This window comes from Anabrus simplex, chromosome 9, assembly GCF_040414725.1.
Source record: "Anabrus simplex isolate iqAnaSimp1 chromosome 9, ASM4041472v1, whole genome shotgun sequence".
Lineage (NCBI taxonomy): Eukaryota > Metazoa > Arthropoda > Insecta > Orthoptera > Tettigoniidae > Anabrus > Anabrus simplex.
Genome location: NC_090273.1, coordinates 44,031,562 through 44,056,399, shown reverse-complemented (window position 1 = coordinate 44,056,399; position 24,838 = coordinate 44,031,562). Strand labels below are relative to the sequence as shown.

Sequence of the window (24,838 nt, the reverse complement as noted above, 5' to 3'; positions counted from 1 at the left end):
CTCGTGGTTGCGTAACGAACAGAACAATTGCAGTCCGGTACAGCCAACTAATGCAGTGCTGTTTTTGTACTGCGCTGTAGACATGATAACTAATATAGTAAGATATCAGGTGACAAACTACTGCTTTAGATAAACAGCAGAAGGAAACAGAATGTTGTAAAGAGCTGGAATGAGCTGGGAAAGCTCCGTTGTGAATCAACATCTGTACTTTACCGCAGGTTACGTGCTATAAACTTGTTAAATGCAATTGACTTTGTCTCCATCTTTCTGCATTGTAAGACGGCTGCTTCAGAAAACAAGATAAAGTAAAAAAGTGGAAAAATGAACAACATTGAGAACGTTCGATGGTTCGAAGGTGGTGGTGGTTATTGTTTTAAGAGGAGCGGTGGTGGTGGTGATTATTGTTTTAAGAGGAAGTACAACTAGGCAACCATCCTCTATACAACACTAATCAGAGAGAAAAAATGGAAGGGGTCCGACACTTCGAAAAATGAAGGTGTCAGCCGAAGGAAGACAAGGGGCATGAAGGGAGTCGCAAACCTAATAGCGTCGGGTGGTGGTGGTGGTGATTATTGTTTAAAGAGGAAGTACAACTAGGCAACCATCCTCTATATAACACTAATCAGAGAGAAAAAATGGAAGGGGTCCGACACTTCGAAAAATGAAGATATCGGCCAAAGGAAGACAAGGGCCACGAAGGGCATGAAAATGAAAGACTCCCTAGCCCTCGCAAACCTAATAGCGTCGGGGTCGGAAAAGAACAAGAGTTGACCAAGATAGGTCGGATAGGATAGATGAAAGTGAAGAGCCTGGCACAAGTAAGTGGAAGCAATGCCAGGACTCAGCTAAGGGCCTCATGGTCGCCAACTCACGCTCCAAAGTTCAGAGCCCCTGTAGCCCCTTTTGGTCGCCTCTTACGACAGGCAGGGGATATCGTGGGTGTTATTCTACCACCCCCACCCACATGGGGATAAATCGGAAGGGTTGGCAGGTATGTTATATACATGTGAAATTTTTACGTTTCGCAGAGAACTGTGCTCTGCGTCATCAGAAGAAAATCTCGACAGTCCTCGAGAAAGGCTTCTAAAACAAAGAGCTTTGAATTTAGACGTGACCCAGTAGAAGTGGAAATGGTACGTTCATTCGTCACCAGATGGCTCCTCTGACGCGGAAGCTGGCAGAACCGTTGCTTACGCTATTATACAAGGCCTCACTGGTCGTGAAACTGATTTTTGCTCGGGCTCGTGAAAAGCATCGTTTTGCCGCTAGGTGCACTCTTCTTAGCCATAAAATTGCGCGGGCGAAGTACTCATTCAAACATTCACGAGCATTTCAAGAAGTGATTTTGTACTTTATGAGCTTTCTTGTGCTAGTGCAGTTGATTATAATTTAGTGACTGAAATTAACGACGTATTTACGTAATGCGAACATCGGATAAACTTAAAAAACACGGTCTACTCTAGTGTAAATCAAAGACCTCAAAATGATGTGGTATTTCTTTTCACATATTTCCGAAAGACGAGGAACTTAAAACTAAATGGTGATTGGCAGTTTGTCGTCAAGGAAATAGACTTAGATCTCTGTGGAAACCTAGCGTACATTCCACCGTTTGCAGTAGGCATTTGAAATACGCAGATTATAGTGTAAGCACAGCAATAAAAATCCTACTTCCGTTCGTCATTCAATCCGTATTTCAAGATTTTCCGCGACACAAACAATCACATACAGAAAGACCATATAGGAGGAAGTCCACAGAAGACGGAAATTAAGAAAATTCAACTTCATGTGGAGCCAATTATATGTACAGCCACTGAAGAGAATGGCCCTCCACCTGTAATTATCAGCGAACCATTATATAAAACCATAGGCCCACAGTGTTCTATTGAACTATACTGCACTAGAGTAGGTTTGAAACTAAAAAGAATAGTCAGAAAATATAGGAAACAAGGAGCAGTTGTAATGAAGCAAAATAATATTATTAAAGCATATTTATTAAATGAAAGGATACATCAACTCAAAAATGAAAAATATCAACATGGACTTGACAGTCAAATAAATAAAATTACAGGACTAGCTGAACAAGGTGATTTGGAACAGATTCAAGCTTTTTGTAAACAAAAGAGTAAATTCACAGAGAATGCTATAAATGTCTGTAGCTCATCCAAAGGTTACCGGTTCGTAAGATGTCTAGATACTTTGCACCTACCACACCAAAAACTTTAAAAACTTACATTAGCCATTCCAGAGGGGAGACAGGAATTACTCCCTTGGTACGAGCTCGTCTGATTACAGAAAATAAATCCTTACAGCATGATAATGAAAAGGTAGGTTCTATAATCATAGATAAGATGGCAATAAAATCAAAGCTGGTCTATGACAGGAATTTGGATAAGCTTCTTGGAATGAATTATATAGAGGGAGATCATGTCGGTATTGAAGATACGCTTGCTAATAAATTGCTCTGCATTACGTTCAAATATGTTTCTACACATTTGAGGATTCCTGTGTTATATTATTTTACACACAGCCTGACAGGAGATCAACTAGCCAAATTAACACGCGAGACCTTACAGGCTGTTAAAGATTGTGTACTCCAAGTCGTCCGAATTTTGACCGATAATTGTCAAGTGAATGTGGCCATGTTTCACTACTTGTGTGGAAAGGAGACAGACTTTGTACATCGACTTCAGCACCCATTAGATCCCAGCAGTCCTATATTTTTCAGTTTTGACCCTGGCCATATTTAAAGAAATGTAAGTTCACAACATGTGAGCTTGAATTTTAAAGTAACTTGATGACTGCAGAACATGCAAACAAGCTGTACCACCTGAAAAAACTATTGGTAGTGAAACGTGTGCGGAAATTAACTAGGAAAGTAATATACCCTACAAATTTGGAAAAGATGAATGTTGCAAGGGCTAAAGTAATATTATCGACAGACACAATTGCTGGCCTAAGGAGTTTGCAGAAAGTAAGCCCAGAAAAAGTTGGTTACAGGAACAGCTTCAATGAAGCCATAAATCTTCTTGAAATGTTTCAAACATGGCATGATATTCATAATTATTTGCACTACTACAACAAAAATGGATGATAGGCAACATTCAGAACACGTGGTTTCTCCGTAAATATCATAATTAGCTGTACATTAGCGAATTTTCACAAGCACTTGTCACAAGACCCATGCTGAACGTACGAAGACATTCAAAACTTATGTCTAAGAAAGGCGATCCTAGCGGGAGAATTGAAAAAAAATTCTGCGACCCCACTTCTCCTTGCTCATTTCCCAGCCTTGTATAATAGCGTAAGCAACGGGCAGAACCATCAGAATCAGTCTGAGAGGGTCACATAACATAACAGGCGTACGCACATATGAAGGTATGCCATTGACACAAGTCTGAAAAGAAACATCTAGCGATGAGAAACGTACGAATTTGGAAAACACCGAAACGAAATAACATTAGTGAAGGGACAGGGAAAGGAACTACCTACGTAGATCTTTAATGGCTGGCAACCAGGCATTACTTAATTGATAGCCAGTGTCCCTGTTGAAATTGTTAAAATTTCTACGTATGTATTTCCATAGCTTCCCGTATAATCCTGGACCTGTAGTGTCTTGTGTGAGTAAGAAATCGAGCATCTTGGAACATGACATCATGGCCCGACGCTAGAGCGTGCTCAGCTATTGCTGATTTGTCTGGCTGGTCCAGACGAATATTACGTTCATGTTCCTTGATACGAGTATCAATGGACCAGCATGTTTGGCCAATGTATACCCTACCACAATTAGTGAATTTCGTCAGGATGTAAAAGTGGGGACAATCCAGCACAAAAACAAGGCATTCTCACGTCACTCACCAAGAGGGCGAGACGAATTTTTTGAGCCAGCAAACATCCAGGTGGAGATGGACACACTCGAAGTCACGTTCAAGGGTAATGATTACAGCAATTTGCAGATTCATGGAGCCCTGCATCCCAGAGAAACGACCAAGCAAAGCTCACAGAAGGAAGAAGTGAAGGGAACTGCCTACCTACCTTACAATTCATAACACCACACATCGAATTGCCAAGGTCCTCCTCAAACACAATATAAAGATAGTGTTTGGCACCGTCACTAAAATTGCTCACAGTCTGAGTAAAACTAAGGACAAATTGTCCCAACTTTTACATCCTGGGATATACGAAATTCCATGTACTTGCAGTAAGGTATACATTGACCTATCAATTGTCATTTCTACAATGTGGGAACTATGGCCAGGATTTCTGTACAAGTTAGCTATGTCTGTTGTGAACCAATTAAAAGATGATATGTCATCAAAATCCTAGCCTGCTCATAACTTTCACCTAAGTTCTCTTCACACACAGTCTTTGTCAACTGATATCAACACTTTCTTCTGTTCACTTTATTTTATTCTGTTAATATTAATTTAAACCGAATGTGTTACAGTTTCCATTATTTCTTCAACACTTCCTTCACTAAATCAATTTGATTGTAAATTATTGCTGTAGTTGTTTACCGCCAAGAAGGTCCATGCATATCTTAGCTCATTCTTCTGGTTGGCTGAAAACTGTCTTCAGCAGTTCCAGATCGGTACATTCTTCATCTTCTAATCTCTCATGCTTTCCCCACGCAATCAAAGTTGGAACATGCTTCAGCTTTAGATCAGGATCCTTCCTGAATGGACAGTCAGGATTCCTCCAGCACTCAATCCCACCGACTTCTACGTAGATAATATGAGCATCTTCATCTGCGTGATTCAGCGCTTCTTCCATGACTGGCATTGCTCTCGTACAATCTGGACACCAATACTCTCCCTTCTCATTTCTAGAAGCTAAGAAAAGGACGTACACTTCAGCATTCTGAGCTTCTAAATCTTTGATTAATTCGTTAAATTCTTGGTAGCCTTCTACGTTATAAGTTATTACCATCTTTTGCTAATTTATACTACCTAATTGTTTAATAGAGTGTAAAAATAGTACGGCACGAGGTATTTTGATTCAAGGAATACTCTACTGTTCTACACTGAGAACAATGAGAAGTGGTCTCTGATGTCAGTCATCAACCAGATGTACGCTGGTAGAATTAGTGAAGTATAGGCTACACTAATATAGAATGGCGCCACCATACACGACCATGCCCTTCACGAAATGAAACGATGATTTCCTTACAAATTACGTAAAAGTATTCTCTGTTCGAAACAGGGGTGTATGCTGAGATCAAGACGTGGGCTACCACTACACTCAGGTTATCCCTTTTCGATGGTTGGTTTGGTGAACGTCAAGCCTTAAGTCTTTGGAGTTGTAGTCTGCGGTGTTGCCAAGGCTGTTTCACAAGCTACGCGTGATCAGTGAAGATGGTAGCCTAAGATTTAGGAAGTTAGAATCCGGCTTTGTTTCAGTTCACAGAATCAACCCCCTCTTACTGTTAATTCCCCTGGATTGGGGTCTGGATATTAATGATGTCTTCGCCATTCATTTCATGCTCATTAGGTCACCACCAAGCCTATACAGTTGCCATGCACCTCTTGTTTCGGTATGCCCATTCATAGAGCGCGTTGGGACTTGTTTAATGGCTTGGTGATTTTCGCCTTCCTATTCTTCCAAAATCTCTTCATGAACTCACTGTGTTGCCTCTTCCGTTCTTCTGACTACTATGTACCAGTCCTGCTGCTAGTTTTGACTATATATGTGTGTTTATTTACTGGGGTCCTGAAGACTTCGCGATTTTTCATTATGTCTTGCCCGATGTTTAATTCATTCAGGTCCCCTCTTGTTTCCTTCAGCCATTTTGTTCTCCTGTTTTGGGAATTTATTACCTTTTTGTGTTTCTATTATTATCCATCCCAAAAATGTGCCCAAAAAAATTCCAACGTCTCCTCCGTACAGTATTGATGAAACTATCTGTGTAAGTATAGAGTTGTGCAGTTCACCTCTTGATCCAAATTCCATTTACTTGCATGGGGTCAAAAACATTTTAAAGACTTTTACGTTCTTGTTTTTCAATATCTTCAATTTTAGTTTGACGTCCTAAATTTAAGGTTTCTGGTGTATATAGAGCTTCCGGTAGGATAACTGTTGTGTAATGTTTCAATTTAGCATTATGTGACATTACTCGCTTATTGTAATGACCCCAAGTTAGTCTAAATGCCTTCTGAAGTTATGATCATTAGCTAAACTGTCTAATCCCAAAGAAAGAATTATTTCTCGAAGAAATTTTTAAAAAGATGCCTGTGAATTTGTCTCATATGTCGTTTCAGTTTTATCTTTCTTGCATTTTTTTATTAAAATTCTGCATGTGCGCGTCTTTCTCGAATGATATCTGAAGGCCTGCTTGTGATGCTATACTATGTAATGTCTCCATAGCATACCTAGTTTTCTCCTTGTTCTTAGTAATGGTAGCTAGGTCATCTGCGAAAGCGAAGCATTTCACTTCGATTTTGTTCCCACTAGTCCCATGCACTATTATTATTGTTATTATTATTATTATTATTATTATTATTATTATTATTAAAGTAAAATGTTAAATTTTACAGCATTACCAGCAGTCGTACCCATCGCTTCCTCGAGAGATCAGTGGTGTGGTCCGACCCATAATCACGAGTTCTACTCCAACCAACATAAGAGAACACTAAACCTGAAGAATGCATTTCATTTTAGCAGATCTACCTATAAAAAGAAAACCATGTTACTCTTTAACACCAGCCCTGCAGTGTCTTTCTATAAGAATGTAGAAGCAAGAGGAAGTGCAATACCAGCACTCTGCTATGTGTATAATTAAGTCAGAAGTATGAGGTGAGGATGTATATACGATGAGCAACGCATGGTTGTTAGCAGTGGCGATCTGACTGAGCGAAGCCTAGCGCACACTATCCCTCCGATCCCGGCAACTATCGGGCATTCAGCAGCTAACAGCGCGAGGTGCGACGAGGGGAGAGGGTCGCAGCGCTTGGACTACAACATGAGTCTCCGATGTCTTGCTCTCAGAAATTCGTGCCACGTTTTTCCCATTGCTTTCAAGTTTTGTAAATGGAACAATGTGTCAGATGCTTACATTATGATGTGTTCTAGATTTCCATCGTTTGAGAGCAGAATAAAAGAAATCTTCAGGGGAGGGATTTGAACACGAACCTCCCTGCCGATAGGATCGCTCCATAACAAGTACCCACGGTGCGTCTGATGCTGATTTATCGACATGGTTCTCAAGCGGTCTTAAGTCACGTACAGGTTTTGCAACATCCCCTCGCAAAGCCCATTTGAATTTCCCCGCGAAGCGATCTGATTGCTAACTTCAGCATCTGATAAAATAACAACAGCATGAGGTATCGAATTATTGTTTTCAAATTATTTATCAGCTCCCGAAGGGCACGCACGTGGATAATGAATAGTGGGACCGCCGACGCGTAGGTCCTATGTCCCATAACTGCTGGTTGGTATTATTTATTGTTTAGGCCTTGATAACTTTCAGCATTAGAAGACGTGGTATAGACGTCATTGCTACCAGTTGCACTGTTTTCTATTATTTCTGGAAAGGGAGGAGTATAAGAGAAAGTGGAGTAATTGAAATGTGGTGTTGGCAAAGTATAACGATGTACCGGCGGGGTTTAAGGGGAGGTAAGACTATTTGAACGTACAGAGAGTCACCTGCCATCTGTCCGGCCCGCACTATTATGGCTACGAGGAGTTGGCTGAGGCGATTACATGGGCATACAGTATTTCTTGAAAGTGTTGAGTATTTTGAAGTTATTTTTCGCTAGTTAAGAGGGATATTTAGGTGATCTATTGAAGGGTGAGATTGTTTCCGATCACCCTGTATTGATCATGGGGCTGACTAAAACGCATTGAGCTAATAAATTAAGTGAAAGAGCTACGAAAGACCATCAAACAAAGAAAGCTAGAATACATCGGATATCTCACGAGGAACGAAGGAAAGTACAGAATACTCAGCTCCCCTTGCAATGGAAGAACTTCAGGAAAAGAGCTAGAGGTCGCAGACGGGTCCAATAATAATAATAATGTTATTTGTTTTACGTCCCACTAACTACTTTTTGGTCTTCGGAGACGCCGAGGTGCCGGAATTTAGTCCAGTGGGAGTTATTTTACGTGCCAGTAAATCTACCGACACGAGGCTGACGTATCTGAGCACATTCAAATACCACCGGACTGAGCCAGGATCGAACCTGCTACGTTGGGGCCAGAAGGCCAGCGCCAGGGTCTCTTGCTTAAGGAACGTGAGAGACTGGTACTAATAAATATTGTTCAGCAGAACTGTTACGAAACGCTACCAACATGTCTGAAATCGACAACATTCTGAACGAAAAAGGCATCAGAAGAAGTCAAAGAACTAGTTGGCAATCTAGTAGAAGCAGCCATGCACTCCTTCCGTCATCGTTAAAAGTGACGAAACCATCTACATTTTGTGTTACTTCCAGAGATTTTCCGACTACGGGCCCATGTAAACCTCCTCTTATCAGCTACATGAAGTTTCTATTCGTCCCTTTCCTCTGCAGCCCAACATTCAGAGTTTGGATCAGGTATTCGTCAAAAGAATTGAAATAATAGTACAAATTGTATTTGATATGCACCGACATAAGATAAAACGGTGCATTAGGAATTTAGCATACAATCGAGATAACGCTAGGAGCTAGGAGACACCAGTAACAGAAATTCCAGCCGGCCACAGTCATAATACACGTCCAGCAATATGGCTGCCTCACCACTGTCCAGAGGAAAGAAAATAAATTAAAATCCACAGCCTGTTCGCAGTTTCAACAGGTCTGGAATGAAATGAATGATGCCCCCATCTAGTGGCGGGGATAGGAATTGTGCCGGCTACCAAAGCCTGTCGCACTCCTCTTGGGCAATGATTAATGACTGACAGATGAAATTGAAATTATATTGGAGAATGTTGCTGGAATGAAAGATGACAAAGAAAACCGGAGTACTCGGAGAAAAGCCTATCCCGCTTCCGCTTTTTCCAGCACAAATCTCACATAGAGTGACCGGGATTTGAATTACGGAACCCAGCGGTGACGGGCCGGCGCGCTGCCGCCTGAGCCACGGAGGCTTCTCATTCTGAGGAAATGATGGAAAATGTACGACCTTGCCTTTATTCATCTAAGTTACGTCCTGGGAAATTCCTATTCGCAAAGCGTAATGCAGCTAATTCTTTAAACACTTTGAGGTTATAGTTACGTTGCTGTACTTCCCCTTAAAGCAATAATAATAATAATAATAATAATAATAATAATAATAATAATAATAATAATAATAATAATAATAATAATAATAATAATAATAATAATAATAATAATAATATCCACAGTCCGGCTCCATGGGCAAATGGTTAGCGTGCTGGCCTTTGGCCACATGGGGTCCCGGGTTCGATTACCGGCAGGGTCGGCAATTTTAACCATAATTGGTTAATTTCGCTGGCACGGGGGCTGGGTGTACGTATCGTCTTCGTCATCATTTCATCCTCATCACGACGCGAAGATCGTCTACGGGCGTCAAATCTAAAGACCTGCACCTGGCGAGCCGAACATGTCGTCAGACACTTCCGGCACTAAAAGCCATTCGCCATTTCATGTCAATAATATCCACAGGATGCGCAGAGCTTATAAGTCAGATTCTGTAGAATTCCATTAGCGATCTGTTTACTACAATGAGTAGCATGTTATCGGTCACAAACCTGATCACACAGTTCACAGATACAACTCTCATTTGGTTCGTGATAACGTTCTCACTGGCAGAGTTCGTGGTGGTATTTGCGTGCGGCTAGTGAAATCATAGGGTCATGATTTGTGCCAGATCATGATATAATGGCTTCTGTTCCTAAGAATTCCGGCTAGATCTCTCTTCTTTTCTTTTACAGTTCTTCGAGCAGTTTCTTGCTGTCGGCTGTAGAAGGCAGAACAATGGATGAAGCCCCCATCTAGTGCCGAGGATAGGAATTATGCCGGCTGCCGAAGCCTGTCACACTCCTCTGGGGCAATGATTAATGACTGGCAGATGAAATGAAATGACACTGGAGAGTGTTACTGGAATCAAAGATGACAGGAAAAACCGGAGTACCCGGAGAAAAGCCTGTCCCACCTCCGCATTTTCCAGCAAAAATCTCACATGGAGTGACCGGGATTTGCACCACGGAATCCAGCGATGAGAGGCCGGCGCGCTCCGCCTGAGCCACGGAAGATCGCAGTTTGTATATTCCCAGGGCATATTTCAGGTAACGTGCTTTCACAGTCTCCATAGAGTGATCTGCATGTAGAGCAGTCGCCCAGGCGGCAGATCACCTATCTGTTGTTTTCCTATCCTTTTCTTAAATGATTGTAAAGAAATTGGAAATTTATTGAACATATCCCTTGGAATGTTATTCCAGTCCCTCACTTCTCTTCCTCTAAACGAATGTATGCCCCAATTTGTCCTCTTGAATTCCAACTTTACTTCATATTGTGATCTTTCCTATCTTTTAAGACACCAAGCAAATGTATACGTCTACTAATGTCATTCCACGCCATCTCTCGACTGACAGCTTAGAACATATCACTTAGTCGAGCAGCTCGTCTCCTTTCTCCCAAGTCTTCCCAGCTCAAACTTTGCAACATTTCTGTAACGCTACTCTTTTGTCTGAAATCACCCACAACAAATCGAGCTGCTTTTCTTTGGACTTTTTCCAGTTCTTGAATCAAGTAATCCTGGTGAGGGTCCCATACACTGGAACCATACTGTAGTTGGGGGTCTTACCAGAAATTTATACGCCCTCTCCTTTACATCTTCTTCTTCTTCTTCTTCTTCTCCTTCTTAATCTGTTTATCCTCCAGAGTCAGTTTATCCCTCGGACTTAGCGAGAAATCTCACCTCTACTGCCTCAAGGGCAGTGTCCTCGAGCGTGAGACAACTGGGGAGAAAGACCACTACCTCCCCCACGCGGCCTCACCTGCTATGCTGAGCAGGGGCCTTGGTGGGGGATGGGAAGATTGGAAGGGATAGACAAGGAAGAGGGAAGGAAACGACCGTGGCGAAAGTAAGGTACCATCCCGGCATTTGCATGGAGGAGAAGTGGGGAAACCACGGAATATCACTTCCAGGATGGCTGAGGTGGGAATCGAACCCACCTCTACTCAGTTGACCGTCCGAGGCTGAATGGACCCCGTTCCAGCCCTCGTACCATTTTTCAAATTTCGTGGCAGAGCCGGGAATCGAACCCGGGCCTCCGGGAATGGCAGCTAAACACACTAACCACTACACCACAGAGGCGGACAAGATTTAATTTTTAATAGTATTAAATGCTGTGCATCCATTTAATAATTTTAAAATGAGTTTTTCATTACAATTTAAATTCATTTAAATTGCATTTTACGTTAACTTTAAATTATATTAAATGTACTTTTAATTTTAGGACGTTATAATGCCCAGTATATTATGTTTTTGTAGATGTATAATTGTATGGTTTTCCATAATAGCAAGCTTCATGGCCTGAGCCCCGCCATGTCTAGAAAGGCATAAATAAATAAATAAATAATTAAATAAATAAATAAATAAATAAATAAATAAATAAATAAATAAATAAATAAATAAATAAATAAATTATCATTATAGACTGTTATGCCTTTCAGCGTTCAGCCTGTAAGCCTCTGTGAATTTACTAAACGTCGCCACAATCCTCTATTTGCAACTAGTGCTGTGGCCTCATTTAGTTCTATACTTCTTATATTTAAATCTTTAGAAACTGAGTCGAACCATCGTCGTCTTGGTCTCCCTCTACTTATCTTACCCTCCATAACAGAGTCCATTATTCTCCTAGGTAACCTATCCTCCTACATTCGCCCCACATGACCCCACCACCGATGCCGGTTTATGCGTACATCTTCATCCATCGAGTTCGTTCCTAAATTAGCCTCTATCTCCTCATTTCGAGTACCCTCCTGCCATTGTTCCCGCCTTTTTGTACCAGGAATCATTCTCGCTACTTTCATGTCTGTTACTTCTAACATATGAATACCGAGCTCGATAGCTGCAGTCGCTTAAGTGCGGCCAGTATCCAGTATTCGGGAGATAGTAGGTTCGAACCCCACTATCGGCAGCTCTGAAGATGGTTTTCCGTGGTTTCCCATTTTCACACCAGGCAAATGCTGGGACTGTACCTTAATTAAAGCCACGGCCGCTTCCTTCCCACTACTAGCCCTTTCCTATCCCATCGTCGCCATAAGACCTATCTGTGTCGGTGCGACGTAAAACAACAACTAGCTAACATATGAATAAGATATCCTGAGTCCACCCAGCTTTCACTCCCGTAAAGCAAAGTTAGTCTGAAAACACACCGATGTAAAGACAGTTTCGTATGGGAGCTGAATTCCTCCTTACAGAATTATGTTGATCGCAACTGCGGTCTCATTGCATAGCTTTACTACACATTGATTCAATTTCACTTACTATATTACCATCCTGGGAGAACACACAACCTAAATACTTGAAATTATCGACCTGTTCTAGCTTTGTATCACCAATCTGAGATTAAATTCTGTTGAATTTCTTACCTACTGATATCAATTTAGTCTTAGAAAGGCTAATTTCCATACCATACTCATTGCACCTATTTTCAAGTTCCAAGATATTAGATTGCAGGCTTTCGGCACAATCTGCCATTAAGACCAAGTCGTCAGCAAAGGCCAGACTGCTTACTAAATTACTAAATAAATAAATAAATGGTAAGTTGACCAAGAGATTAACCCGAAGAAAACGGCCGGAACGACTGGAGCAGTGTAATAATTCTAATGACTTCTTGTCGGTTTGTCAGCAGCGTTGGAATGTAATTACGTAAAAGTAATTGGATTACTTATAACGATCACTTTTTTTTTTTTTTTTTTTTTTTTTGCTATTTGCTTTACGTCGCACCGAGACAGATATGTCTTACGGCGACGATGGGATACGAAAGGCCTAGGAAATGGAAGGAAGCGGCCGTGGCCTTCATTAACGTACAGCCCCGGCATTTGCCTGGTGCGAAAATGGGAAACCACGGAAAACCATCTTCAGGGCTGCCGACAGTGGGGCTGGAACCCACTATCTCCCGCTTACTGGATACTGGCCGCACTTAAGCGACTGCAACTATCGAGCTCGGTGTAACGATCACATCCTTAGTAATGTTTACTTGCGACCGTTACTCTTTACAAAAAGTGATTTTTACTTATAATTTACTTCTGGAAATAAAATTATAATCGCTACTTTCTAGTAATTGAAATACATTGCACGGAAGCAGAAACGAGAAACAAACAAATTATGATGAAGATAACTTTTTCAGTTCTACTGCAGCAGAGCCAGTTGCTTCACCAATTGTGGATGAGGTACTTTCTTAACTATTCACGACTTCCAAAGATATCAAAGTTATCCCAATTTTGTTCTTAAATTTAAAGACGGGTAATCTTTCAAGTGCCCCTGTAAGGCGTATTTTCATTAAACGCAAAGATGTCCTTCCCCAAAAGAGGTCGAGGCTAGGGATAAGAATTTTAGAACCAATTATTTTATTTGTAAAATAAATAGCAAATTATCTGAAACACTAAAAGTTATTTAGTAAAATAAAACTGATGGGGAAAGATCATTTCGAAAGTTCCAAGCGATCATGTTTGGTCTCACCAAGTGACGACAGTGACTTAATCTTTCTATGCTAAAGAAAGATTTTTAAAATGAAGTAATGATTAGGTATATTTCGTACAAATGTTTGTATTATTGCAGCCCCATGCGAAAAAGGTCAGCGATTTCCTTATGGCTAGCGTTCTGTAAAGTAATTTTAATTTCACTGATTATTTGTTGCGAAAGTTATTTGTAACTGTAATTGAGTACAATTCAGTTAACTGTAATTCATCCCAATTAGTTCTTACTTGTCCTCTTCGCATCACTATCAGCCAGTCTCCCCCTGTGGACTGAGGTGGTAGAAAATATTCACGGTATCCCCTGCCTGTTGAACGAGGTGACTAAACATGGAAATCCACAGTGGTTCTCAACTTGGGGGCGTGGATTGGCAACCATGGGGCCCTTTGCTGAGTCCTGGCATCCACAGAGGCCCTCAACTTGGGAACATGGGTTGGCAACAACGGGGCCCTTAACTGAGTCTGGCTCAACTTGGGAGCGTGTGTTGGCAACCATGGGGCCCTTAGCTGAGTCCTGACATTGCTCCCACTTACTTGTGCCAGGCTCCTCACTTTCATCTATCCTATCCTACCTCCCTTGGTCAACTATTCTTCTTCTTATTCTTCTTCTTCTCCGACCCCAATGGCATTAGAGCATTCGAAACCTAGGGAGTCTTTCATTTTCACGTACTTCGTGGCCCTTGTCTTCCTTAGTCCGATACCTTCGTTTTTCGAAGTGTCAGATCCCGTCCATTCTTTCTCCTCTGATTAATGTTAATAGAGGACGATTGCCCTAGTATATTTCCTCTTCAGACAATAATCACCACCACCACTCTGACATTGCTTCTACTTACTTGCACCAACCTCCTCATTTTAATTTTCCCTCTCCGACCTCCCCTGGCCAACTGTAGTCACTTCCGACCCCTACGGGCTGATTAATGTTAAGAAAGAATGGTTGCCCAGTTATACTTCCTCTTAAAACAATAATCACCACCAACACCACCAACATTTAACACAGGTTCTCCTTTCAAATGGAATTCCTACACTATGATTTTCAGTATGTGTGGCATTTGTTTAAATTTTCTCAATTGATTTCTGGTCGGCGTATTTGACACCCCTTTCGTCTTATCGCCATTTCAGTTTGTTATCTCAGGTATTGTTTTAGTTCACGTCCCAGGATCTGCCTTGCCACTGTGACTAATAACAGTTGCCGTCCAGGGATTAAGTTCCTTAGAAATTTACTCATTTCATATGCTTCTCCTAGGTGAATTACGCCAAAGAATAATAACTGGATCGTTGCGATTGAGGCACATTCAACTCATGATTCTTTGTCGTTTATTAACTCTAGTGAATTCTCGCCAACGGCGTAGCCATGTTGAAAATCAAGATCTCGCGACATCTACGAAGCAATGCAACATCAGGCGTGGTCATCATTTGGATGGGTAACCCTCGTGCTGTTGGCTATAGCAGGAGCGTAAAGGAACTGACCGTACCACCGCAAGTAAACTCCGTTTCAGGATACCTATTGAGTGTCCCCTGGATACTGACCTGGTCTCCAACGTTCAGGTCTGAATAAGGCACTTCAATTTGATATTTGACAGTGAAATCAAAGTCATATAATTTTAATAGCCCCATCTACAGATCAATGGTCGAGTTTCGGCCTCCACATCTCAAGATCACGGGTTCAAAAATGCTACAGGTGGTCGGAGGAAAGTCCATTCGACATTCTATGTCGTACGATATGGACATTTACACAGAACTCTGGTGTCACATTTGGTATTTACCGACAAAATGAATTAGAACTCAGCCATAGATCGCCAGAGAGAGATCCGGCTTACCCCGCCACCGGGTAGAGTAAAGCAGAACGCCGAAATTGACGGGCAGGCAGCTTAGATTTCATCAGATCAAAATTTCTGCACACGTAGCTGAGGCCATACTATTATTATTATTATTATTATTATTATTATTATTATTATTATTATTATTATTATTATTATTATTATTATTATTATTATTATTATTATTATAATTTCTTGTTTACAGGTATCCTGTTTCCAATGATAAATTCTCTCTCCCAAAAACTCCAGCATACCAAAGTTTATTTCGCGAACATCAGAGTAAGAAATCGGAAATCTGGCTGGACTTCTACAGTACAGATGCGATGATGAAAGACAAATGGAAGGAAGCCAACTACGAGTTACGGCACGCAGCAACAAGGCTAGATGTGCACGGCTTTCACTTCAAACTATGCGCCACGACGAAGTACACTATCACCCGCCAAATGAGAGATGCATATGTGCTTTATGTGGGAAGTAGTGTGATCGCTATCACCTACTAAGGTGTGAAGGAAGGAAAATTCCTCTAATTAAGTTCTGCATTGAATGTTTTTGTTTATTATTTGTATATGGCAATTCGCTGCAATAAACATATTATTATTATTATTATTATTATTATTATTATTATTATTATTATTATTATTATTATTATTATTATTGCCCGCCTGGTAGCCATGATCGTTAAGGCGTTGAAGTCTAAGCGGTCTGACACCGAGGTTAGCCGATTCGATTTCCGATGGTAGCAAAAATGTTCACCATCAGAATGTTGGCCGGCAGGGTAGGGGAGGTGGTGGTATACAATTTATAATCACTAGATTGCGTGACAAAAGCCTGGATTATTTATTTATTTATTTATTTATTTATTTATTTATTTATTTATTTATTTATTTATTTATTTATTTATTTATTTATAATGGTTTTGCAATACAAAGATTAAGACTTTAAGACGGTACAAATGTGTTTCCTCTATGGGCCCTACTTCTAGTGTTAAGAGACAATGGCTACAGCATGTTGGAAGTATCAGACCAAAGGAAATTTGTCAACACTGCTCCATGCAACCCATATAACATTTGGTTGAGTAAACTTCTATTTGAGAACTCACCTACTTACCTTGTTTGTCAGCCGCTAGCTGTGGTTCAGCCTTCTGCTCCATTCTCCTCAGCATCCAGTAACAGCACTGTTATAAACATACTATCTCGTAACAGCTTGGTAGGAGGATAGATAATAGAGGGCAAAGTTGAACGCTTTTATTGCTCCTGCATTAAATGTTGGCAGTAACTTATCAGAATCGTAAACCCTGGGATCAGTTCAGCTCGAGACCAGCTATGGAGCTATACAAGGACAGCTCACTTGAATACCCATTCATGAGTTACTTGATTCTGCTACAGAGTGTTGAGAAGCAATGTTGATCATTCATTTTTAACTCCCACGACCTCTCAATTTGGTGGGGAGGGGTATGGATTCTGGAGCTCTAGCTGTGACTGGCACTGGCTCCGCGCAGTAATTTCGGGCTCTTCCATTTCATCTTTCTTCATTAACACTTGTTATTAAGACACTGCCATATAAGTGCATATACTAAGGGTACAAACTTTTTCCCCTGTTAATACTGAAGGTAGTGATTTAGGGTTACTTTCTAAGTGGGCGGTTCGATTCAGTGTCACTAACCGTACGGTTTACGGACTTCCGAACTTGCGGATACGACGTCTTTTTTTTTTTTTTTGACTTGCGTGAATATATATATATTGCTATTTGCTTTACGTCGCACCGACACAGATATGTCTTACGGCGACGATGGTATAGGAAAGGCCTGGGAAGTGGAAGGAAGCGGCCCTGGCCTTAATTAAGGTACAGTCCCGGCATTTGCCTGGTGTGAAAATGGGAAACCACGGAAAACCAACTTCAGGGCTGCCGACAGTGGGGCTCGAACCCACTATCTCCCGATTACTGGCGAGATTATACGTACCGCCACGGTCGTGTTGTGAAAATCACTACTGTAACATTTGCGAGTATAAGTAAAGCATATTTTATTTTTCTGTAGGATTTTAAATCTATTTGCGTAATACCATGTAAGTAGAATTGTGACATGTTCGAATAGTGCGTTTAATAACGTAGTTGGCCTTGAATGACAAACGCAGCATTTTATTAATACGGACTTATTTCGTCCAATTTGTATGTATAGAATTCAATAAGGATGTATAAAAAGCAAGAAAAATCTGCAAAAACTCCTCCGAAAAGGAAAGCAACCCTTCCTCCTCTATAAAAATCAGTTCATTTGAAATGGAAAGAAATTTCGTTATCAACCTAACTTAACCTTGTCTTGTTACGACTTTGATACGATTTGCAGACTTAGCCTTTGTGTATTCTTATTCTTATTCTTATTCTTATTCTTATTCTTATTCTCTTATTATTATTTTTATTATTATTATTATTTATATATATATATATATTTTTTACTTTTTGTTAGTTGCTTTACGTCGCACCGTCACAGACAGGTCTTATGGCGACGATGGGACAGGGAAGGGCTAGGAGTGGGAAGGAAGCGGCCGTGGCCTTAATTAACGTACAGCCCTAGCATTTGCCTGGTGTGAAAATGGGAAACCACGGAAAACCATCTTCAGGGCTGCCGACAGTGGGATTCGAACCTACTATCTCCCGAATACTGGCCGCACTTAAGCGACTGCAGCTATCGAGTTCGGTATTCTTATTATTAAGGCATATGTTCTTGTAATTTATTTGTTTGTGTTATTACAGTGTCGTTTCACATCAGTCTCACAAATAATAGCAGATTTCAAGAAGGGAGCTGAAATATTTACACCAGGTAAATACCGAAGAATACGATTATAGTAATGCGTATATAAAAATAAAGGTAGAAATATGAAAATGAAAACTTACAACCTGTTTTCCAGTCAGTGACCGGGTCAGGGTTGGAATGAATGAAGCCCCCATCTTGCGGCGAGGATAGGAATTGTGCCGGCTGCCGAAGCCAGTCGCACTCCTCTGGGACAATGATTAATGACTGACAGATGGAAAAAATTAAAAGTCAGGTTGTGAGTTTCACAAATAAGAAAAGTCTTCTCAGTTTTAATTACTGCGTTGATGGGGTGAAAGTTCCCTTTGGGAATCATTGTAAGTATCTAGGTCTTAATATAAGGAAAGATCTTCATTGGGGTAATCTCATATATATGATTGTGAATAAAGGGTACAGACCTCCACACGTGGTTATGAGGGTATTCAAGGGTTGTTGTAAGAATGTAAAGGAGAGGGCATATAAGTCTCTGGTAAGACCCCAACTAGAGTATGGCTCCAGTGTATGGGACCCTCACCAGGATTACTTGATTCAAGAACTGGAAAAAATCCAAAGATAAAAAGCTCGATTTGTTCTGGATGATTTCCGACAAACGAGTAGCGTTTATGTTGCAAAGTTTGGGCTGGGAAGACTTGGGAGAAAGGAGACGAGCTGCTCGACTAAGTGGTATGTTCCGAGCTGTCAGTGGAAAGATGGCGTGGAATGACATCAGTAGACGAGTAAGTTTTAGTGGTGTCTTTAAAAGTAGGAAAGATCACAATAAGAAGATAAAGATGGAATATAAGAGGACAAATTGGAGCAAATATTCGTTTATGGGAAGGGGAGTTAGGGATTGGAATAACTTACCAAGGGAGATGTTCAATAAATTTCCAATTTCTTTACAGTCATTTAGGAAAAGGTCAGGAAAACAACAGACCGGGAATCTGCCACCTGGGCGACTGCCCTAAATGCAGATCAGTAGTGAATGATTGATTGATTGATACTGGAGAGTGTTGATGGAATGAAGGATGACAGGGAAAACCGGAGTACCCGGAGAAAACCTGTCCCGCCTCCGCTTTGTGCAGCACAAATCTCACATGGAATGACCAGGATTTGAACCACGGAACCCAGCGGTGAGAGGCCAACGCGCTTCCGCCTGAGCCACGGAGGCTACAAATGTAGAAACATATAACACTAAATTGGCGCTGAGAGAGTGTGTTTATTTCCTTAAGTCCTCATTGAGCTTGAAAACCGACTTAATTATGAAGATCTTCATTGATCATTTAGGGCCTACGTGTATAAGGGAACTGCATTATTGTTACTTACATTGAGGTTAGTTTGTTGATGTTTACGTCTCATGATTTCAATATGTGATTAGTCAAGTTGGCAGCAGTGATGAGCTATTAAAAGCAGATTAGGGCGCTGATACTTGCGTTTTAGTGCACAGCATTGCGTGCCAAGTACTGTACTTTCTGGCCCCAACACAGCTAGGAAGACTGTTACCGCTTCGGCAGTCTGGCATCGGTTATGACCAGAGAAGACAGAAAGTCCTCAAGGAATAGTTGCCCTTAGCCAAGGGTTACCTGAAGGTACAGCCCAATTTCGTTTATAGGTTAACAGTCGTATAGTAAATATAGCATAATAATAAACGAGAGATCCAAAGCCAGCTTATCTGTAGAGGAAGTAATTTGTTTCACATTTCATTAAATCCGTTCAGATAATGGAGTACGATATATAGATAATTTTGAGCCTATTTTTTGTATTGAGGATGAATTTATCCTGAAGCGTATGAAAAATAGTACAGCGTGTCCGGAAACTGCAATTTAAGAAGAGCAGTGAGCAGGGGTGGTTATTGCATGGAATGAAGGGAATGAGCCATTCCCTTAAAAATTATCACACAAAAGGAAATAATATATTTAAACATGTTATTGCAGCCAATATTTCTTTTAAAGTTTGTGGCATTTTATATAATTATTTTTATTGTGCATTTTGGCCGCATTGGACCACTGTAGTCAATTTCTGTCCGGTCCTCTATGATTTTTTTATGGTTTTTCTTTTCTGCTCTTCCAGTATTTCTTTATTCTATTCGATCTTCGTTGTCGTTATTCTTCTGAAAATGCCCTTTTAGTTGTTTCTCTTCTATCACATTTTGGTAGGAATCTAATTTTACTATTCTTCAATTTATTTACATTGGTTGTTTAAATCCGTCAGTATTATATCTAATTCGTTCATGTCTTCTTTTATTTCTTTTATCCAGACAGCTTGTTTTTTTTCCAAAGGTTTTCTAAAATTCTGCGCATTAACCTGTCTTGAGGTGTTCTCAACAGATGACCGAAGAATTATATTCTCTTCTTATGAAATTCATTATAGGTTCTATTTCCTGATATTTTTCTGCATTTGGGATGATATGCCATTCTCCTTCTTTCTGATACTTCTTATTAATGCATGTTCTTTCTATTTTTAAAATTGTGTCTATATTATTCTTTTGCTTTATTTTAATAATGTTTCATTTCCATAAGTTATTTCAGGTTGGACTACAGTCTTATAATGTTTCGATTTTGTATTTATTGAGAAGCATTTCTTGTTGTATGTATTTCTGGTTACTTTTTGAGCTCTGGATAATATATTCGTTCTTTCTGTCCAAGAATATTTTCGTTTAAATTGTATGTTATAGTTTCTCCAAAGTATTTATATTTTTTTACAATTTCTATTTCTTTCCCACATATCAGAACACTGCTTATTAAAAGAGGCTATATTGCCATTATTTTAGTTTTTCAAATGAAATTGTTAATCCTATTTTTCCAGCAATAGTTTGGAGACTTGTGGTTTGAGTCCGAGCTTCATTAAGGTTATTAGATAGTGCCAGATCACCTGCAAATGCTAAGCAATTTAGGCTAATTTCATCTTTAGTGTATCCAGTTTTTATATTTTTTATTCTTGTTATACCATTCTCTCATCAAGTATTCCAGAGTACAACTATAAACATGTGTTGATAGTACCTCACCTTGTCTTAGTCCTGTTCTGATGAATGCTTTGGATAATTCTCCTCTAAACTTCACTTTTGATTTAGTGTTTGTTAACGTTAAGCTTATCATTTTAACTAATTTAGGATGTAATCCAAAATTTCGTAATATTTTTAATACTGAAGGTCGGTGAACGCAATCATAAACTTTCCGAAAGTCTACGAAAGTGATAATCATTTGTTTCTGTCTTCTTTTGTAGTTGTCCATTAATAATTTTACTGTTATGGTTTGATCTGGACAACTACGCCATGGTCCAAATGCTCCCTGGTACGTTATTTTAACGTGACAATGATGCATGGGCAGTTGAGAGTTGCAGACATATTTCTGTTTCCAAGAGCTATGCAAGGATGTGCTACGAAAGCCGCTCGTCAGGCAAGATTTTTGTCCACATTTTTACTTTTGATAATGTTAGCTTAAAGTTAAGACCAGAAAAATTGCGGTTCATGGAACTGACGGGTTGAGAGCAACATTTTTTTATGTTGAATAACATTACGTTTTCTATTAATTCAAAGCAGATTTGGAATGTGGTTTCTTTCTGTCTTTTTAAGAAAGGAAATCGAAACCTTCCGCCACATTAAATGAAAATCGAACATAGGTTAATCAAGAATTGGCGTAACTTTCATATGGAAAAGTTCTAAAACTGAAACAGCTTAGAAGTAAACTATTATATATTTTCGTTTCATTATTAATTTTCTATAACTGCTTTTAACACATTGATTTGTAGTCATATTTAATACGAATGAAAATTTAACTTCCACTACTTCTTAATCAAGGGTTATCTATTCATGATGATAATGAGGATATTAAACGTATAAAATAATTAGTATATTTTTTCCATAACTTTAATAAATACTTTTGATATCATTGTTTTCATATCCATAGCTAGGACCACAGCAGGAAGAAACGCCCAATACAGAGGCATGAGGTGACATTGCAATCCGATCGGGGTTGTATCGGAAACCAGAATGATCATTTCATTCCAGCAGGCTTTCTCACTCATAAGCTGCGCCGACACGCCAATGCTACGATGTCCACTCCCATTTAGGAACATGAGGCATTTCCTCGCTCAGATCGGCACTAGCTGCCTCCACTGTACTTGCACCCTTAGTGCCTGGATGTTTCGTGAAATGTCTTGTCTTACAAAGAAATTATGACAGATTGATTTTGTGTATGTTTACATGTTAAAATAATTCTCTGTATCACAAGCTCGTCACGTATGAAGATCTTGAAGAGAGGATACTGGACTGCTTCTACTTCCATACGACACCGACCGTCGTTCTTTAAGCGAGGTCTTACAGGAGTCCTTTCTTACTTCTTCTTTCCCTTTAGGTTGGTTCCAGGTCTGTTCTTCTACGGATCCGAATATCCAGAAGAAAATGAATGGCACCACACAAGTACCGATAGAGATGTAGAACACGGTGTGCCATTTGGTGAGTGTTTGCTGCAAAAAACAAGAAAAAATTACGTTAAAGACAATAAAGGTAGATAAGACTCCCCAGGCCGATTTTACAAACAATCTCTAATGGGAATATGCAAGAACAGGAGTGACCAAGTTAAGAATGTGGTTAATTAATTATAGATGTTTGGCGGTACGGTCAGAGTCAATATCATACTCTCAGGCGGTCTACTCTACTGCTGCTAGAGTAAGACAAGGGTGGATTTTCCCCACTAGTACTAAATATATACAGTACAGTAGTCCACCTCTGTGGTGTAGTGGTTAGTGTGATTAGCTGCCACCTCCGAAGACCCGGGTTCGATTCCCGGCTCTGTCACGAAATTTGAAAAGTGGTACGAGGATTGGAATGGGGTCCATTTTATAGAGTTGGTAAATAAACTAACTCTATCGTCCACTCAGCCTCGGGAGGTCAACTGACTAGGGGAGAGTTCGATTCCCACCTCCGCTATCCTCGAGGTGGTTTTCCGCCGTTCCCCACTTCTCCTCCAGATAAATGCTGTGGTGATAGCTAGCCAAGGACACGGCCGCTTCCTTCCCTCTTCATTGTCTATCCCTTCCAATCTTCCCATTTCCTCCCCTCCTACAAGGTCTCTGTTCAGCATGGCAGGTATGGCCTCCTGGGCGAGGTACTGGTCCTCCTTTCCAGTTGTATCCCAGACCCAAAGCCTCATGCTATAAGACAATGCCCTTGAGGCGGTAGAGGTAGGATCCCTAGGTCAGTCCGAGGGAAAAACTAACCTGGACGGTAACCGGACTAAGAAAAGAATACTGCATAAGGGAAGTACTTGAGACTGCAATGACGGTATAATGGCGACAGGAAAATAGACAATCTCATTTACGCGGTTGATATTCTGATAATTCCATCATATGAATATGAACTAGAAACCCTCATACAAAGGCTAGACTAAGTGAGCTGAGCGTATGGTATTGACATCAATTACTTGAAGACCAAAGCGAAGATTGTAGACAGCCTCTCAAATGTTTGCATTTATACGAACACGTCAAATATAATGTTAATAATATCACCAAGACTTCTCCTGGAAGGTAGTTCATTTTTCTTCTGCTTTTGAATTATTACATTCGGCTCAAATGAACTGATGAAATTAAATTAAATGAAAAGACGTATGGCTTTTAGTGTTGGGAGTGTCCGAGGACAAGTTCGGCTCGCCATGTGCAGGTCTTTTGATTTGACAGTCGTGGGCGACCTGCGCGTCGTGATGGGGATGAAATGATGATGAAGACGACACATACACCCAGCCCCCGTGCCAGCGAAATTAACAAATGATGGTTAAAATTCCTGACCCTGCTGGGAATCGAACCCGGGACCCCTGCGACCTAAGGCCAGCACGATGACCATTTAGCCATGGAGCCGGACAATGAACTGATGAATGTATGACATACATTGTTGCAGAGAACCTACGCCTCAGTTTTGGAGGCTGGTTGGGGTATTTCAGTCGTTTACAGATTAATGTAGAGTTTTCTGAATATCTTTTTGATAATATGCAGTCATTTTTTCATCTGGAATGGATACTAGAACTAGTTTGATCCTGAACCTACTGTATTTATCTGGTCTAACACGCGATACTTGTTGCAAAGGTTCATGCTTTATTTCTGTTGTTGATATCACCTGTTTTCTTGAGTCTGAAGATGACCTGGATACTAGCTTACCTGGGTCCATCTGATAACCATGAACTTTGTAATGAGGTCAGTTGGAATGAAAAATGTGCAGTGTCAACAATCGACAACCTATCTGGGAACGAGCTTTCTTTTAAAGCTGAGCTCCACTTGTAAATAATTTCAGCTAGTAGCGTTTAGGAGATAAGTATAAGGACTAAAGGTGGTTGAGAATGCAATGTGGGAACTGATACTGGGTCATTCAATTATCTTGGAACCGGAGCGGTGGCTGGGCGTGACTAAGCCGACAGCTGCGCGCGAGAGAGGGATGCCTGCGGGGACTACCAGTTCTGGCTTTGTCTCGCAACGCCGTTTGTTTCGCGTTTCAGTGGGAGCCAATACATCACCTGAAGTGAAATGAGAATAAATGAAAAATAAACAAATAATAATAATAATAATAATAATAATAATAATAATAATAATAATAATAATAATAATAATAATAG

The 24,838-nt window shown here is 40.3% G+C and overlaps 2 protein-coding genes across 5 annotated transcripts in view; both read right to left on the bottom strand.

Moving 5' to 3' along the window:
* LOC136881132 (sialin) overlaps positions 1–16,653 on the bottom strand; it is a 90,067-nt gene extending 73,414 nt beyond the window's left edge. The window contains exon 1 of one of the 2 annotated variants that reach the window (XM_067153798.2): positions 16,565–16,653. In XM_067153798.2, coding sequence (XP_067009899.2) covers positions 16,565–16,619 — 55 coding nt within the window. In that variant the 5' untranslated portion in view covers positions 16,620–16,653. Of the gene's footprint in view, positions 1–16,556 lie in introns of both variants that reach the window. The other variant, XM_067153799.2, reaches the window with a different exon arrangement.
* Positions 16,654–22,074: 5,421 nt separating this feature from the next.
* LOC136881328 (sialin) overlaps positions 22,075–24,838 on the bottom strand; it is a 92,964-nt gene continuing 90,200 nt past the window's right edge. For 2 of the 3 annotated variants that reach the window (XM_067154143.2, XM_067154142.2), the window contains exon 9: positions 22,077–22,703. In XM_067154143.2, coding sequence (XP_067010244.2) covers positions 22,473–22,703 — 231 coding nt within the window. In that variant the 3' untranslated portion in view covers positions 22,077–22,472. Of the gene's footprint in view, positions 22,704–24,838 lie in introns of all 3 variants that reach the window. The other variant, XM_067154144.2, reaches the window with a different exon arrangement.